Source organism: Saccopteryx bilineata, chromosome 10, assembly GCF_036850765.1.
Source record: "Saccopteryx bilineata isolate mSacBil1 chromosome 10, mSacBil1_pri_phased_curated, whole genome shotgun sequence".
Classification (NCBI taxonomy): Eukaryota; Metazoa; Chordata; class Mammalia; order Chiroptera; family Emballonuridae; genus Saccopteryx; species Saccopteryx bilineata.
The window spans coordinates 51,325,953-51,343,741 of NC_089499.1; the positions used below are offsets into that span (position 1 = coordinate 51,325,953).

The 17,789-nt window shown below is 45.1% G+C and overlaps 1 protein-coding gene and 2 pseudogenes across 13 annotated transcripts in view; 1 reads left to right on the forward strand and 2 right to left on the reverse strand.

The window, feature by feature from the left end:
• Nucleotides 1-2,080: 2,080 nt before the first annotated feature.
• LOC136314075 (translation machinery-associated protein 7-like) lies at nt 2,081-2,274 on the reverse strand (annotated as a pseudogene).
• Nucleotides 2,275-10,442: 8,168 nt separating this feature from the next.
• LOC136314704 (ferritin light chain pseudogene) lies at nt 10,443-10,980 on the forward strand (annotated as a pseudogene).
• A 3,970-nt stretch (nt 10,981-14,950) lies between these two features.
• Nucleotides 14,951-17,789, reverse strand: part of SETD5 (SET domain containing 5) — a 99,948-nt gene continuing 97,109 nt past the window's right edge. For all 13 annotated transcript variants that reach the window (XM_066245679.1, XM_066245675.1, XM_066245682.1 and 10 more), the window contains one exon: nt 14,951-17,148. In XM_066245679.1, coding sequence (XP_066101776.1) covers nt 16,540-17,148 — 609 coding nt within the window. In that variant the 3' untranslated portion in view covers nt 14,951-16,539. The remainder of the gene's footprint in view (nt 17,149-17,789) is intronic.

Here is a 17,789-nt window from a genome sequence, read left to right on the forward strand (position 1 = left end):
TCGACCAACAATTGCATCAATAAGAGGAATAACGAATTGATGTTCCTCAATCTCCCAGTAATCAATCAATCAATCAATCAATCAAAACACAAGATGAACAAAGCTGCTGGTTTTTTTTGTTTTTTTTTTAACAGAGACAGAGAGAGAGTCAGAGAGAGGGTTAGACAGAGACAGACAGACAGGAATGGAGAGATGAGAAGCATCAATCATTAGTTTTTCATTGCGCATTGTAACACATAGTTGTTCATTGATTGCTTTCTCATATGTGCCTTGACCGTGGGCCTTCAGTAGACCGAGTAACCCCTTGCTCGAGCTAGCATCTTGGGTCCAAGTTGGTGAGCTTTTGCTCAAACCAGATGAGCCCGCGCTCAAGCTGGCACCTCAGGGTCTCTAACCTGGGTCCTCGGCATCCTAGTTTGACGCTCTATCCACTGCGCCACTGCCTGGTCAGGCTAAGCTGCTGTTGATGTAATACAGTGTATTGTTTTGCAGCAATTTTTAAAAAGATTTTATTTGTTGATTTTAGAGAGAGGACAGAGAGAGAGAAGGTGGAGGCTGGCATGGGGGGGTGGAGTGGGAAGCATTAACTCATAGTAGTTGCTTCTTGTATGTGCCTTGACCAGGCAAGCTCAGGGTTTCTTACCAGTGGCCTCAGCATTCCAGGTCAATGCTTTATCCACTGTACCACCACAGGCCAGGCATGCAGAAAACTTTTTATAAGTAGAAAAAACACAGCCCTGGCGGGTTGGCTCAGCGGTAGAGCGTCGGCCTGACATGCGGGGGACCTGGGTTCGATTCCTGGCCAGGGCACATAGGAGAGGCGCCCATTTGCTTCTCCACCCCTCCCTCCATCCTCTCTGTCTCTCTCTTCCTCTCCCGCAGCCAAGGCTCCATTGGAGCAAAGATGGCCCGGGCGCTGGGGATGGCTCCTTGGCCTCTGCCCCAGGCGCTAGAGTGGCTCTGGTCACGGCAGAGCGACGCCCCGGAGGGGCAGAGTGTCGCCCCCTGGTGGGCAGAGCCCTGCCCCTGGTGGGCGTGTCGAGTGGATCCCTGTCGGGCGCATGCGGGAGTCTGACTGTCTCTCCCCGTTTCCAGCTTCAGAAAAATACAAAAAAAAAAAAAAAAAGAAAAAACACACTATAAAATAATGACAAACATACAGTATAGCAAATACAAAAACCAGTACCATAGTTATTTATTACTTACAAGTGTTATGTATGGTACATAAAATAGTCTGTGCTATACTTTACATACCCGGCAGTGCAGTGGGTTGTTAATAACAGCATCAGCATGAACACAATGAGTACTACATTGCTCTACAATGTTAGGACAGTCACGATGTCACGAGGCAATGAAAAATTTTCAATTCCATTAGAATTTTTTTCCCTTTATTTATTTATTTATTTTGTATTTTTCCGAAGCTGGAAACGAGGAGGCAGTCAGACAGACTCCTGCATGCGCCCACTGGGATCCACCCAGCATGCCCACCAGGGGGCGATGCTCTGCCCATCTGGGGTGTCACTCTGCTGTAATCGGAGCCATTCTAGCACCTGAGGCAGAGGCCACAGAGCCATCCTCAGCGCCCAGGCAAACTTTGCTCCAGTGGAGCCTTGGCTGCGGGAGGGGAAGAGAGAGACAGTGAGCAAGGAGAGGGGGAGGGGTGGAGAAGCAGATGGGCGCTTCTCCTATGTGTCCTGGCCGGGAATCGAACCTAGGACCCCTGCACGCCAAGCCAATGCTCTACCACTGAGCCAACCAGCCAGGGCCCCTTTTTTCAAATGAGTTGGTTTAATCCCAGGTGGTACAGAATTTGGGGCAGCACAGGACTGAAGAACACACTTTGACAGGATTCTGGCTGGTTTACTCTGACCTCACAGCTAAGGTTGAAACAGAGTGATAAGAACTAGAGATGAGTGAGCCACTGCATGATGGTTGCTATTATTTTTTACAAATTTATTCTTAATTATACAATAGCCTCAAGACAGCATTTCATTCTAGCTATAGGTGGCAAAAGATGTTATGACAAGGAATCCAGGTGTTCAAACAGGAATGGAATTGAGCCCCACGCTCAAGGAACAGCTCACCTTTTGGCAGAGTTCTTAATTCCACCTGTGGCCAGAGGCCCTTCCTTGCGGCCTTCGCGTTTAGCTCCTCGGGTTTCTTCTGCTCCTCCTTTTGCTTCTGCTTGAATTCCTTATCTTTCTTGTCCATCTCCTTGGCCTGTCTCTTGGACTACTCCAGGAGCTTCTTCTTGCCACCTTCACGGCCAGACATGGCGCCTGCCACCCCTTCCCCAGACCCTGTCACCAGAAGCTCCCAATAGAATCTTAAGGGGCCACCATTGTATATGTGGTCCATCATTAACTAAAATGTTATCCGGCATATAACTACTTTTTATTTTATTTATTCATCTTAGAGAGGAGAGAGAGAGGGAGAGAGAGAAACAGAGAGAGAGAGACAGGGGGGAGGAGCTGGAAGCATCAACTCCCATATGTGCCCTGACCAGGCAAGCCCAGGGTTTTGAACCGGCGACCTCAGCATTTCCAGGTCGATGCTTTATCCACTGCGCCACCATAGGTCAGGTGGCATATAACTGTTAATTGCAACCATACAGTACTAACTTCTTTTACTACTAGTAATATTCATTAGACATTCTAACATGTTTTTTTCATGGCTTGATAACCTCATTTTATTTCAGCACAGAAGATTCCATTGTCTGGATGTATCAGTTTATCCACACACCTACTGAAGGATTTCTTAGTTGCTTCCAAGTTTCAGCAATTATTGATAAATTGTGGTAATCATCCATGTGCCAGTTTTTGTGTGGACATATGTTTCATCTTCTGTGGGTAAATACCGAGAAGTGCAAAGACTGGATAGTATGGTAAGAATATATTTCGTTTTATAAGAAACTGCCAGGTTATCTTCCAATGGCAGTACTATTTTGCATTCCTGTTGCTCCACATCCCCACCAGCATTTGGTGTTGTCAGTGTTTTGGATTTTGGCCATTCTAACAGGTATGTAATGACATTGCAGTATTGTTTTAATTTGCAATTCCCTAATGACATAGGATGTTGAGCATCTTTTCATATGCTTATTTGCCACTGGTGTGTTGTCTGTTCAGATATTTTACACATTAAAAAACAAAAAATCAACCTGACCAGGCAGTGGCATAGTGCATAGAGCATTGGACTGGGGCGCAGAGGACCCAGGTTCAAAACCCAAAGGTCCCCAGCTTGAGCATGGGTTCATCTGGCTTCTGCACAGGCTCACCAGCTTGAGCGTGGGGTCGCTGGCTTGAGCGCAGGGCCACTCGGTCTTCTGTAGCCCTCTGGTCAAGGCACATATGAGAAATCAATCAATGAACCGTCAGGTGCCACAACGAAAAATTGATGCTTCTCATCTCTCTCCCTTCCTGTCTGTCCCTATCTGTCCCTCTCTCTGTCTCTCTGTCTATGTCACACACACACAATTTTTTTTTTTGAGACAGAGAGAGAGGGATAGATAGGGACAGACAGACAGGAACAGAGAGAGATGAGAAGCATCAATCATCAGTTTTTCGTTGGACACCTTCATTGTTCATTGATTGCTTTCCTCATAGGTGCCTTGACCGTGAACCTTCAGCAGACCGAGTAACCCCTTGCTCGAGCCAGCAACCTTGGGTCCAAGCTGGTGAGCTTTGCTCAAACCAGATGAGCCCACGCTCAAGCTGGCGACTTTGGGGTCTCAAACCCGGGTCCTCCACATCCCAGTCCAATGCTCTATCCACTGCGCCACCACCTGGTCAGGCACTACCCCCCTCTTTTAAAGATTGTATTGATTTTAGAAAGGGAACAAGATAGTTGCTTCACTTTAGTTGTTCATTGACTTGCTTCTCTCTCTCTCTCTTTTTTTTTTTTTAGATTTTTAAATTTATTTATTCATTTTAGAGAGAGAAGAGAGAGAGAGAGAGAAAAGCGGAGAGGGGCAGGAAGCATCAACTCCCATATGTGCATTGACCAGGCAAGCCCAGGGTTTCAAACTGGCGACCTCAGCATTCCAGGTCAATGCTTTATCCATTGTGCCACCATAGGTCAGGCACTATACCTTTTATTAGTAAGTTAAACACAACTACTTTTCCTCACCACTGCTTATTTCATATTTCTTTAGGTAGAAATTTTCCTTAGCTTGTACTTTATGACCTCAACTTTATCTATTAGATCTTCTAAGATATTAGGAAAATCCATTTATTTCTCCAGGTTTTATAGCTTTCCTTTCTTCTCACTTTCCTTCTATCAATTTCTTAAAGAATTGAGCAAATCCTGTATGCAAAACTGGAATAAACAGCAAAATAATGACTTTAAGGAAATTATAATCATATTGGGTGACTGACATAAAAGATGTGAACAGAGGGAATGAGGTTAGAAGTATAGGATGAACCTAAAACATGAAGGCTACCTATGTCTGTCGGCTGTTGTGTTCTTCCCTACTGTTCTGGTTTTTAAAATTGAGATATAATTGACCTATAATATTAGTTTCAGGTGTACAACATGATTCAATATATACTGCTCACAAAAATTAGGGAATATTTCAAAATGAATACGAAGCAATAAAAAAAAAGCATTTGATTTTTTTTTTTATTAAACAAGAACACCAGAAAAGCAAAGATGTCAAAGAAAGTTGTTCGATTATACAAATACAAATGAGATGCAAAACCAACTTTTATTTCATTGGTGAAAATGCACTATACAAAAGGCTGAAAGTACTGGAGTATCTGCACATTCCCTGATCCCCTAATTTTTGTGAGCAGTAGTATATAAACATATTGCCAAATGATCACAATGTCTAAATAACATCCATCACCAGTTACAAAATTTTGTGATGAGAATTTTAACATTTATTTTTTTAGCCACTTGCAAAAATACATAAAGTATATATTAGCTACAGTCACCATTGTGTACACTACTAAGACTTATTTATTTTATAACTGCAAGTTTGAATTTTTGATCACATTAAGCCATTTTGCCACTTCAGCCCCCAACTCAGGCCTCTGGCACCAGTGTATTTTCTGTAACTATGAGTTTATTTGTGTTTGTTAAGGTTCCACATAAAAGTGAGATCATGTGGTATTTGTCTTTCTCTGTCTGACTTATGCCATTTAGAATAATGCCCTCGAGGTCCACCCATGTTGTGGCAAATGCTAGGCTAGTATTTCTTTTTCTTTTTGTATTTTTCCGAAGTGAGAAGTGGAGGGTGGCAGACAGACTCCCGCTTGCACCCAGCCGGGATCCACTCGGCATGCCCACCAGGGGGCGATGCTCGGCTCTTCTGGGGCATTGCTCCGTTGCAACCGGAGCCATTGTAGTGCCTGAGGTGGAGGTCATGGAGCCATCCTCAGTGCCCGGGCCAACTTTGCTCCAATGGAGACTTGGCTGCGGGAGGAGAAGAGAGAGATAGAGAGAAAGGAGAGGGGGAAGGGTGGAGAAGCAGATGGGTGCTTCTCCTGTGTGCCCTGGCTGGAAATCGAACCCAGGAGTTCCACATGCCAGGCCAACACTCTACCACAGTTGGCCAAGGCTAGTATTTTTTTCTTTTTTATGGTTGAATAATGCTGCATTGTGTATTCATACACATTTTTTATTTTTTTACAGGGACAGAGAGAGAGGGATAGACAGGGACAGACAGACAGGAAAGGAGAGATGAGAAGCATCAATCATTAGTTTTTCATTGTGCATTGCGACACCTTAGTTGTTCATTGATTGCTTTCTCATATGTGCCTTGCCCGCGGGCCTTCAGCAGACAGAATAACCCCTTGCTCGAGCCAGTGACCTTGGGTCCAAGCTGGTGAGCTTTTGCTCAAACCAGATGAGCCCGCGCTCAAGCTCGCGACCTTGGGGTCTCGAACCTGGGTTCTCGGCATCCCAATCCAATGCTCTTTCCACTGCGCCACTACCTGGTCAGGCTCCATACATATTTTTTAAATCCATTTATTCACCAAGGGACACTTAGTTTGTTTCCATGTCTTGGCTCCTATAAATAATGTTGCTATAAATATAGGGTGCAGATATATTTTTTGTTAGAGTGTTTACTTTCTTTGGATAAATACCCAGAAGTGGGATGGCCAGATCATGGTAGTTCTAATTTTAATTTTTTGAGGAACCTTTATACTCCATAGTGGCAGCAATTTCATTCCCAGCATTGGTGCACAAAGGTTGCTTTTTCACAACATCCTTCTCTACACTTGTTATTACTTGTCTTTTTTAAAATAGCCATCCTAACCGGTATAAGGTGATATTTCATTATGGTTTTGATTTGCATTTCCTTGATGATTAGTGAGATTGAACTGGTTTTTTTTATTCTTTTTTTTGTTTTTTTTTTTTTTAGAGAGGAGAGGGAGAGGCAGATAGAGAGAGAAAGAGGAGAGACAGAGAGAGAGAAGGCAGGGGAGGAGCTGGAAGCATCAACTCCCATATGTGCTTTGACCAGGCAAGCCCAGGGTTTTGAACTGGCGACCTCAGCATTTCCAGGTCGACGCTTTATCCACTGCACCACTACAGGTCAGGAACTGTTTTTTTCTTTCTTTCTTTCTTTCTTTTTTTTTGTATTTTTCCGAAGCTCGAAATGGGGAGAGACAGTCAGACAGACTCTTGCATGCGCCCCACCGGGATCCACCTGGCACGCCCACCAGGGGGCGATGCTCTGCCCCTCCGGGGCGTCGCTCTGTTGCGACCAGAGCCACTCCAGCGCCTGGGGCAGAGGCCGAGGAGCCATCCCCAGCGCCCAGGCCATCTTTGCTCCAATGGAGCCTCGCTGCAGGAGGGGAAGAGAGAGACAGAGAGGAAGGAGAGGGGGAGGGGTGGAGAAGCAAATGGGCGCTTCTCCTGTGTGCCCTGGCCAGGAATCGAACCCGGAACCCCTTGCATGCCAGGCCGACGCTCTACCACTGAGCCAACCAGCCAGAGCCTCAGGAACTGTTTTATTTTTTAATTTTTTCTTTTTATTAGAGCGATAGGTGGGGAGGCACAGACAGACTCCTGCATGCAATTGGACTGGGATCTACCTAGAAATCCCACTAGGGGGCGATGCTCTGCTCATCTGGGGCCATTGCTCCGTTGTAACCTGAGCCAGTTTTTAGCGCCTGAGGCTGAGGCCATCCTCAGTGCCCAGGGTCAACTCATTCAAATCAAGCCATGGCTACAGGAGGGGTGAAGAGAGAGAGAGAGAGAGATAAGCGAGATAAGGAGGAGGTGTGGAGAAGCAGATGGATGCCTCTCCTGTGTGCCCTGACCAGGAATCGAACCTGGGACATCCACGTGCCAGGCTGGCCGACACTTTACCACTGAGCCAACCAGCCAGGGTCATGAGATTGAACCATTTTTATGTACCTGTTGATCATCTGTTTATCTTCTTTGGAAAAATGTCTTCATATCCTCCACTCATAAATTATTTTTTTCTGTGTGTGAGTTCTTTATACATTTTGGATATTAATCCCTTATTAGATACACAATTTAAAACTATTTTCTCATATCATAGGTTAGCTTTTGATTTTGTTGACAATTTCATTTACTATACAGAAGCCTTTTAGTTTGATAGTTTCAGTTATTTTTGCTTCTATCCTTCACCTTTGGTGTTAAATTCACAAAATCGCCACCAAGACTGATGCCATGAAGTTTATCACCTAGGTTTTCTTCTAGGAATTTAATGGGTTATCAGTTTTATATTTGTCTTTAATCCATTTTGAATTAATTTTTGTGCATGGTGTTAGTTGTCCAGCTTTATTTTGCATGTGGCTGTCCAGTGTTCCCAGCACCACTGTATACTCTTGGCACCTTTGTCAAAAATTAATTGACCAATATGCATGGATTTATTTCTGGGCTCTCTATTCTGTTCTGTTGATCTATGTGTCTGTTTCTAAGCCAATGCCATACTGTTTTGATTACTATAGCTTTGTGTTTTTTTTCCTTTTTATTTTTTAAATTTAGACGATTACATTTAACAGGGTGCAATTGGTCAACCAGAGTATATAGATTTTGGGAAGACATTTCCACATCATTTGGACAGTCAGTTATGTTGTATATCCATCACTCAAATAGCTTTGTTATATAGCTTGTTATATTTCTGTAAAAAAATAAGTCATTACCAAGCTCAAGGTTTTCTAGATTTTTTCCTGTCACCTTCTGGGTCAGATCTGTGATCCATTTTGTGAAGGCTGTCAGATCTGTATCTACATTATTATTATTATTATTATTATTATTATTATTTTTGCATGTGGATGTCCAGTTGTTCCAGCACCATTTGTTATCATTACTGTATTGCTTCTGCTTGTCAACTATCAGTTGACTATGTTTCTGTGAGTTTATTTCTGGGTCTGTATCCTGTTCCACTAATCACTTTCTTGATTCTTATGTCAATACCACACTGTCTTCATTACTGTAGCTTTATATTAATTCTTCAAGTCAGGTAGTGTTAGTGCTGACTTTGTTCTCTTTCAACATTGATTGTGCTGGTTATTGCTGGGATGTTGATTGTATTAAAAATCTAGAGATCAACTTGAGAACTGACATCTTGGCAGTGAGTCTTTCTACTCATGACCATGAATAACCATTTAGTTCTTCTTTCATTAGTTTGGTAGTTTTACCCACATTGTTTTTATACATGTTTTACTAGATTTGTTTCATTCTTTTCTTTAGAGACATAGACAGGAAGGGAGAGAGGGAAAGAGATGAGAAACATCAACTCATGATGGTGGCACCTTAGTTGTTCACTGATTGCTTTCTCATATATGCCTTGACCAGGGGGCTCCAGTTGAGCCTCTAACCCCTTGCTCAAGCCAGTGACCTTGGGTTCAACCCAGCGACTTTTGGGCTCAAGTCAGCAACAATGGGATCATGTCTATGATCCCAAGCTCAAACTGAGCAATGCTGCACTCAAGCTGATGAGCCTGCACTCAAACCAGTGACCTCGGAGTTTCAAACCTGGGTCCTCAGCATCCCATGTCAATGCTCTATCCACTGTGCAACCACCTGGTCAGGCTTGTTTCATTTTTTTCGGGTGCTAATGTAAATGTTTTAATTTGCAAATTTTCATCATTTATTGTTTGTTACAGAAGGCAAGTGACATTTGTATATTAATGTGGTATCCTACAACCTTGCTATTATCAGTTATTAGTTCCAGTTTTTGTTGATTCTTTTGAATATTCTACAATAATGTCATTTGTGAACAAAGACAGCTTTATTTCTTCCTTCCCAATCTGTACACTTATTTCCTCTTCTTGTCCCATTGCTTTAGCTGGGACTTCCAGTACAAATATTGAGTGGGGAGCGTGCTCATTCTTACCTCATTCCTGATCTTAGTGTCAAAAATTCTAGTCTCTCCTAAATAGGATGTTTGCTGTAGGCTTTTGTAGCTATTCTTTATCAAGTTGAGGAAGTTCCCTCTATCCTAGTTTTTGGAGATGCGTCACTTTATCTGCACATTGTTAGCATGCTTTTGTTGTCTGAATATTATTCTGTTCCTTTCTTTGGCATTTGACTTTGATCCTGTCTGTTACCCATATTTCTATAAGTTATTCAATTTTAAGTTGACTCGATTTACGAGTTTTTCTAGTTTCAAGTTCCTACATTTCTTTTTGTGTGTAAAATATTAAACTATAAAATGTGCAAACAACCATAACTGTTTTTCTTTCCTAAATTTTATTTATACATTTTAGAGAGGTGGAAGGGAGAGAGACAAGTGTGGGGGAAGGAGCAGGAAGCATCAACTCCCTCCCATATCTGCCTTAACCAGGCAAGCCCAGGGCTTTGAACCAGAGACTTCAGCATTCCAGGTCGACACTTTACTATTTTAAAAGATTTTATTTATTTATTTTAAAGAGGAGAGAGAAGACAGTGCCCGCCACAGTCCGCGGATCTGTCTCTTGCTTCAACAGTGTTTGGACGGAGCAGACCCTTGGACATCCTTTCTTCCAGCCTTCGACCACCTTCCAACTTCTTTTCCAGTCACTACCTTCTGAACCACCTCAGCCTCCAGAGACTAGCCCTCACCATTTTTTTTTTGTTTGTATTTTTCTGAAGCTGGAAACAAGGAGGCAGTCAGACAGACTCCCGCATGCGCCCGGCCGGGATTCACCCGGCATGCCCACCAGGGGGTGATGCTCTGCCCATCTTGGGGCGTCGCTCTGCCGCAATCAGAGCCAGTCTAGTGCCTGAGGCAGAGGCCACAGAGCCATCTCCAGCGCCTGGGCCATCTTTGCTCCAATGGAGCCTCGCTGTGGGAGGGGAAGAGAGAGACAGAGAGGAAGGAAAGGGGGAGGGGTGGAGAAGCAGATGGGCGCTTCTCCTGTGTGCCCTGGCCGGGAATCGAACCCGGGACTCCTGCATGCCAGGCTGATGCTCTACCACTAAGCCAACCGGCCAGGGCTCCCACACGGTTTTTAACCTTAACTCCTTACTGCATAGTAACCATGAGTTCCCAAGTTCATCAGAATTATTCCCTGGACGTGGAGGCTGCCATCAACCGCCTGATCAACCTGCGTCTGTGGGCCTCCTACAACGACTTCTCTCTGGGCTTCTATTTGGATCACGATGATATGGCTCTGGAGGGTGAGTCACTATTTCCACAAGTTGGCCAAGGAGAAGCGGGAGGGCGCTGAGCATCTCTTAAAGCTGCAAAACCAGCGCGGTGGCTGCATTCTCTTCCAGGATGTGCAGAAGCCTTCTCGAGATGATTGGGGTAAGACTCAGGATGCCATGGAAGCTGCCATGGCCTTGGAGAAAAGCCTTCTGGATCTGCATGCACTGGGTTCTACCTGTACAGACCCTCATTTCTGTGACTTCCTGGAGGACCACTTCCTGGATGAGGAGGTGAAAATCATCAAGATGGGCGACCACCTGATCAACCTCTGCAGACTGGTTGAACCCCAGGCTGGGGTGGGCGAGTATCTCTTTGAAAGGCTCACCCTCAAGCATGACTACAAGCCTTTAGAGCCTAGAAGCCTTTGAGGGCCCCTCTGCATTCCCTTGGTGTCTGGCTTTATCCTGAGCCTCTCCCTGAAACCATTCCGCATCCTTTTAACCTCCCTGCAGCCCTCTCCCATGCATTGGACCAAATGGAAATAAAGCTTTTTGCAGAAAAAAAACAAAACAAAACAACCCCCCAACAACCCAGAGAGAGAAAGAGAATGGGAGAGGAGCAGGAAGCAACAACTCTCATATGTACCTTGACCCAGCACGCCCAGGGATTTTTTTTTTAAATTTATTCATTTTAGAAAGGAGAAGGAGGGAGGGAGGGAGGGAGAGAGAGAGAGAGAGAGAGAGAGAAGCTGGAAGCATCAACTCCCATATGTGCCTTGACCAGGCAAGCCCAGGGTTTTGAACCGGCAACCTCAGCATTTCCAGGTTGACGCTTTATCCACTGCGCCACCACAGGTCAGGCATAGGCATAACTGTTTCTATCAGGAGTTAAAGATCAAGTTAAATTATTTAATATATTTATATTATTCCTAGGATTATATAGCTTGGATTTAATGGGACAATCCTAGTTTCAATCTTATTAAAAGTACTTTAGTGGCCCTGGCTGGGTTGCTCAGCAGACAGTGTCATCCCAGTACACTGAAGTTGTGGGTTCAATACCTGGTCAGGGAACATAGGAGAAGCAACAAATGAGTGCATGAATAAATGGAATGAATTGATGCTTTTTTCTCCCCCTTCCTCCCTTAAATAAACATAAAATTAAAAACAAAAACTAAAACTTAATGTGGTTCCTCAACCCCATCTCTGATTGTCCTGCTAAATTTGGATTCTATTAGGAGCATCTTTTCAAATGTGGAGCTCTGTCCGGGAGATTTTGCTGATTAGACGTTTTTCGGGCCCAGACTGCTCCAGCACCTTGGCCTAACCAAGCAAGCATCCTTGGTACCCTCTGCAAACCCCTTCCCAAATTGGCTTACTGAACTTTCAAGGGAGTGCTTGTTTTGGAGTCGAGATTCATCAGATACTCCATTGCTTCTTCTGGAACAGGTGATACGACGCAGGTCTTGTGGCCATTGGTGGTTTATTTCTACATGCCTATTTTGGGGCTCATGGGGATACCTACTACTCCTGTAATGTTGTCTAAGGTTTTGTCTTGCTATCATGACTGCTCTGTGCATTTTTACAAGGGATTTGAGAAATATTCAAAATAGTATCTCAGAATCTCTGCCAGGTTAAGTTTTTTTTTTTTTTTTTTTTTTAATTTTTTAATTCATTTTTAGAGAGGGCAGAGAGAGGGAGAGAGAGAGAGAAGGGGGGAGGAGCTGGAAACATCAACTCCCATATGTGCCCCGACCAGGCAAGCCCAGGGTTTTGAACCAGCGACCTCAGCATTTCCAGGTCAACGCTTCATCCACTGCGCCACCACAGGCCAGGCCAGGTTAAGTTTTGAATGTAGAAGAAGGAAAAGTTAGAGAAACACCATCTTCTTCAATGACTGTTTTTCTCCAAGGTGTTGTCTTCATCAATCTATAAAGAACCCTGGCAAACCCTTTTTCCCTGAGCCTCACAGGTTACAGAGGCTGTCCCAGCTTTGGTTGATAAGTTGGTAACCTACGTAGTTTCAAAGCAAATGCCTACTTCATTTGGATGATTGTGCACTATTTTCTTCAGGGTGAACTCTGATAAACAGAGAGCCTGTACCATCACACTGATGCCCAAGGGCCAAAAGGCCCGACTCCTGTTTACAATGTAGAAAAAGGTATGACATACTTTTCCATCTGGTTAAGAGACTTTATTTTTATTTATTTACTTTTTTTCTGAAGCTGGAAACGGGGAGGCAGTCAGACTCCCGCATGCACCTGATCGGGATCCACCCAGCATGCTCACCAGGGGGCGATACTCTGCCCATCTGGGGCGTTGCTCTGTTGCAACCAGAGCCATTCTAGTGCCTGAGGCAGAGGCCATGGAGCCATCCTCAGCGCCCGGGTCAACTTTGCTCCAATGGAGCCGTGGCTGCAGGAGGGGGAGAGAGAGAGAGAGAGAGAAGGGAGAAGGGTGGAGAAGCAGATGGTCACTTTTCCTGTGTGCCCTGTTCAGGAATTGAACCCGGGACTTCCACACACCAGGCTGATGCTCTACTGCTGAGCCAACCTAGAGCCAATCGGCCAGGGCCCCCAGGAATGATCTTGACTCATATCATCCCATGACTGCTTACTTATCACTGAGATAGATCTCAGCTTAAATGTCAGCTCTTCAGAAAAATTTCCTGATCTTGAGTGACCCCTTCAACCTTCCTAGTTACACATCAGCTATGAAACAGTAACATGGTAATAACTATTTGAAGTTATGGACTGGTTTAGTTCACACCTTGCTGTAGAGCAGGGGTCCCCAAATTTCTTACACAGGGGCCAGTTCAATGTCTCTCAGATCATTGGAGGGCTGGACTATAAAAAAAAACTATGAACAAATCCCTATGCACACTGCACATATCTTATTTTAAAGTAAACAAACAAAAAGGGAACAAATACAATATTTAAAATAAAGAACAAGTAAATTTATTATTATTATTTTTGTATTTTTCTGAAGCTGGAAACGGGGAGAGACAGTCAGACTCCCACATGCGCCCCACCGGGATCCACCCGGCATGCCCACCAGGGGCAACGCTCTGCCCACCAGGGGGCGATACTCTGCCCCTCCAGGCGTCGCTCTGCCACGACCAGAGCCACTCTAGCGCCTGGGGCAGAGGCCAAGGAGCCATCCCCAGTGCCCGGGCCATCTTTGCTCCAATGGAGCCTTGGCTGCAGGAGGGGAAGAGAGAGACAGAGAGGAAGGAGGGGGTGGGGGTGGAGAAGTAAATGGGCGCTTCTCCTATGTGCCCTGGCCGGGAATCGAACCCGGGTCCCCCGCACGCCAGGCCGACGCTCTACCACTGAGCCAACCGGCCAGGGCAGAACAAGTAAATTTAAATCAACAAACTGACCAGTATTTCAATGGGAACTATGGGACTGCTTTTGGCTAATGAGATGGTCAAATGTGCTCCTCTTACTGACCACCAATGAAAGAGGTGCCCCTTCTGGAAGTGCAGCGGGGGCCGGATAAATGGCCTCAGGGGGCCACATGTGGCCCGCGGGCCGTAGTTTGGGGACCCCTGCTGTAGAGCCTAAGCATCATGAAAGCAGAGATATTACCTGCCTGCCTCATGTGCCATTTTGATCAGCATAAACTCACCACCAAAAACAATGCCTGGAATTGTTTAATGGAAAAGAAAAAGGCCAGTAAAGTTACTTAATGTGTACGGCCAGGGTCAGGAACTCTAGTCTGGTTCAAGTCAGTTTGCAATGTTCATTTCTACTACTGCATAGTGATCTGTCCTTAAATCATCATAAAAGGGAGAAGGAAGACCAATCAATAATTTCTGGATCCATTATGGGCAAAACAAATCCCCCCAAGGCACATCCTCCTGAATGTGGGTACACCTTGACCTCTTCAGGTAAGACAATACAGTTAGGACAATCAGGCAAGGCAAGGTCACAGAATTGGACAAAAATAGTTCTCAACTTTATGATTATTATGGTTAAGAATTTTATTATCAAAATTATTACATCTCTTGTGAAAGTTCAAATGTTACATCAAGGTGTAAACACTCCACTTGAGAAAGAAGTGATACTTCTTTCCTTCCAAGAGTTCCCCCCACCCCCCACCCAATCCCCCCCCAGAGGTCTGGTCTTGACAGCACCCTGCCCACACAGAGTAGCTGGGGTCTCTGCACGTGCCAGGCAGGGTGAGGGCTGCCTGCCTGCTGGCCTCTCCCCTCAATTAACAGCCAAGGGGAGAATGCAAACCCCAGCCCGAATGGAGAGACATTTACATACGTTTTATATAATATACAAAGAAACCAGCATCCCAGGCAACATGATTTCCACTCCCAACGCTCTCCCAGACTGATGGGTTTGTGGGGGAAACAACAAAAAGAAAAGTATTCTGCTGAAGTTTCAGCATTAAAAAAAAAAAAAAATCTCCCCTCATTTGAGCAAACACCTGATTTCAATTTTGAAAAAGTGAAATTTTGTAACAGTCGCACACAAAGAGAGAAGACTGTGCATATGATAATTGTAGGAAGGTAGAAGGAAGGGGATGCAAGAGGCTGGGGAAAGAAGGGAAAAACAAACTGGAGGGAAGGAAGGAGAGAGACTCACAGTATTATCTTGTCCAAAAGAAAAGAAGTAAGGTCCACTGCAGCACCAGGGATTACACCTGTCATAGATCTGCTACCCCTACCATGGCTATAACTGAATACAAAATTAGATAAATAAAAACACGCCGGATATTACAGTAAACAAATGAAAGAAATAAGCTGGCAACCGTATGGAATTTAAAAAGATTGTGTACCCCACCTGGGCTGGCTCCAGGGCTCCTCCAGGGGTGTACAACAGGCACAATGCACTGATGGGGAGAAGCCAGTCTGCTCTCGTCTCTCATCCAGAACAGTGTTAGGCGTGTGGGTGGCTACCTCTCATCTGTGCCACTCTCAAATAAGCATCCCCCGAAGCAATGTGGAACACGCCCACACACAATCACAGTCCTGTCGGCACCACTTTGCACACACGTCTTTCCACTCTTACCCTGCAGTCACGAGTGCATGTTCCCCAATCATGGAGGCGGTCCTACTCATGGGATCGTCAACTCCTGATTAATTGGGAGTAGAAAAAATAAAATTCAAAGAATTCCCAAACCACCTGGGATCCTTCTGAAGCAAATCTATTGCCAGCAGCTGATGAGTAGCAATGCAATGGCCCATCTCACTTAAGCCTTTTTTCTTTCCCTACTTACTTTATGGGTTGCTGAGCTGTGAAGTAGCTTGGGGAAGGGGAGTGGGATGGTAACAGCTGAGGAGGGGGTTCAATCTATTAGGGTAATCTGCTCCTGAATAATCAAGAGTTGAGCACAATCTTTTCTTTCAAGAGCCAGGCACCCTTTAGAGCACATTCCAAGTGTCACTATCCCTGCCTATTGGTGATTTAAAAACAAAGGTAGGGAGAATTCTTTGTTGACACATTTTGGCCGGTTATCTGCTTTTGGAATGGTTGTCTTATGGTGAACATTTACATACCTACCTTTTTTCTTAAGTGCATAAAACCCTAACACTACTCAGATGGCTTGGGGCTTTCAGATTGGCTCTTTCCACGTTTTCATTTTTTCCCTTTGAAACTTTTTTTTTGGATTTAAAAATATGATCTCACTGCACAAGTGACTACAGGCTACAGGCAAGGATGGGAGACGGAGGCTTCAACACAACTCATTGCACTTAGAACCGTTACTAACCGAAACACCATTTGCTTGTCAACAATGTACCCTTAACAGCAGGGAGAAACTTCTTTATAGTCTCTGCTTCAGACAAGATTTACATCGTTCTCCAAGGCCAGAGCCAGAGCCAGTTTCGGCCACAAGTCTTGTTTCTTGTCGACCAGACCCAATCCTCTGGCACCTTGTATTCCCTTCCCCAGCAATCTGCTCGGCCTAGGTTCCAGAGGCAGCTGGAAGGAAGCAGCTTTGGGCTCATTCAGTTCTGTTTGCCCAAATCCAGAAGCCCTAGGAAAGTCCTGTCTGAGTCTTGACTCCTGACCCTTGCAGTGGCTGGAGTCGGTACTGGTGCACACCCCCACTCCCACGGTGCGGGTAGTGCTGTGAATTGGAAACCGCAGATACCCTGGAGGCCTGGTAGGCAGTGGACTGCCCAGCACTGGGCAGACTGATAGTCCGTAAGTCTGACGGCAAGGACGACCTAGAGTTCTGAGGGAAGGAGGTGGAACTCAGAGTTCCTGTGCTGGACTGGGAGACCGAGTCTGAGGTCGGTGAGTCTGAGGGGCCCTGTGGGGTAGGGCTAGCAGCACTAGAGGGGCAGCTCCTCCTGGGAAGATTGCTGCCCGTGCTGTTTCCAGAATGTGGCTGGCTGCTATAATATCCTGGTGTCCCCGTAAATGAGGCCAATGAGTCTGTGGACACAGGGTGGGCGGGGCTGGAATAGGATGTAGAGGAGAGGGAGGATTCTGAAGAACCGTGAGAGGGGGGGTTTCCAGGTCTCAGTGCAGTAGTTCGATAACTGTATCCTGGAGATTGGGTGGGAAGTCCTCGAAAGGGGGAGGAACTCTGCTGAAGGAGGCTTTGTGATTCTGTCCGTGGACTATCACACTGCAGGAGCTAGAAAGAATTGGGAAGAAAAGTCCAAGAGGTGAAAAAATCCCTATATAAGCAGTTTAGCTTTGTGAATATTTAAAACATCCAACCTTTCCTTTTTCACCTTAACATTCTTTTTAGAATACTAAGGCTCTAGCCCAGGGGTCGGGAACCTTTTTGGCTGAGAGAGCCATGAACGCTACATATTTTAAAATGTAATTCTGTGAGAACCATACAACGACCTGTGTACCTTATGCATTATCCAATAAAAATTTGGTATTGTCCCGGAGGACAGCTGTGATTGGCTCCAGCCACCCACAACCATGGACATGAGCGGTAGGAAATGAATGGATTGTAATACATGAGAATATTTTATATATATATATATATTTTTTTGAGAATGTTTTATATTTTTAACATTTTTTTTTATTAAAGATTTGTCTGCGAGCCAGATGTTCCCGACCCCTGCTCTAGCCGGTTGGTTCAGTGGTAGAGCATTGGCTGGCGTGTAGAGGTCCTGGGTTTGATTCCCAGACAGGGCACAGAGAAGAAGCACCCATCTGCTTCTCCACCCCCTGCTTCTTGCTTACTCTTTCTCTCCCTCCCTCCCTCCTGCAGTCATGGCTCAATTGGAGTGAGATGGCCCTGAGTGCTGAGTATGGCTC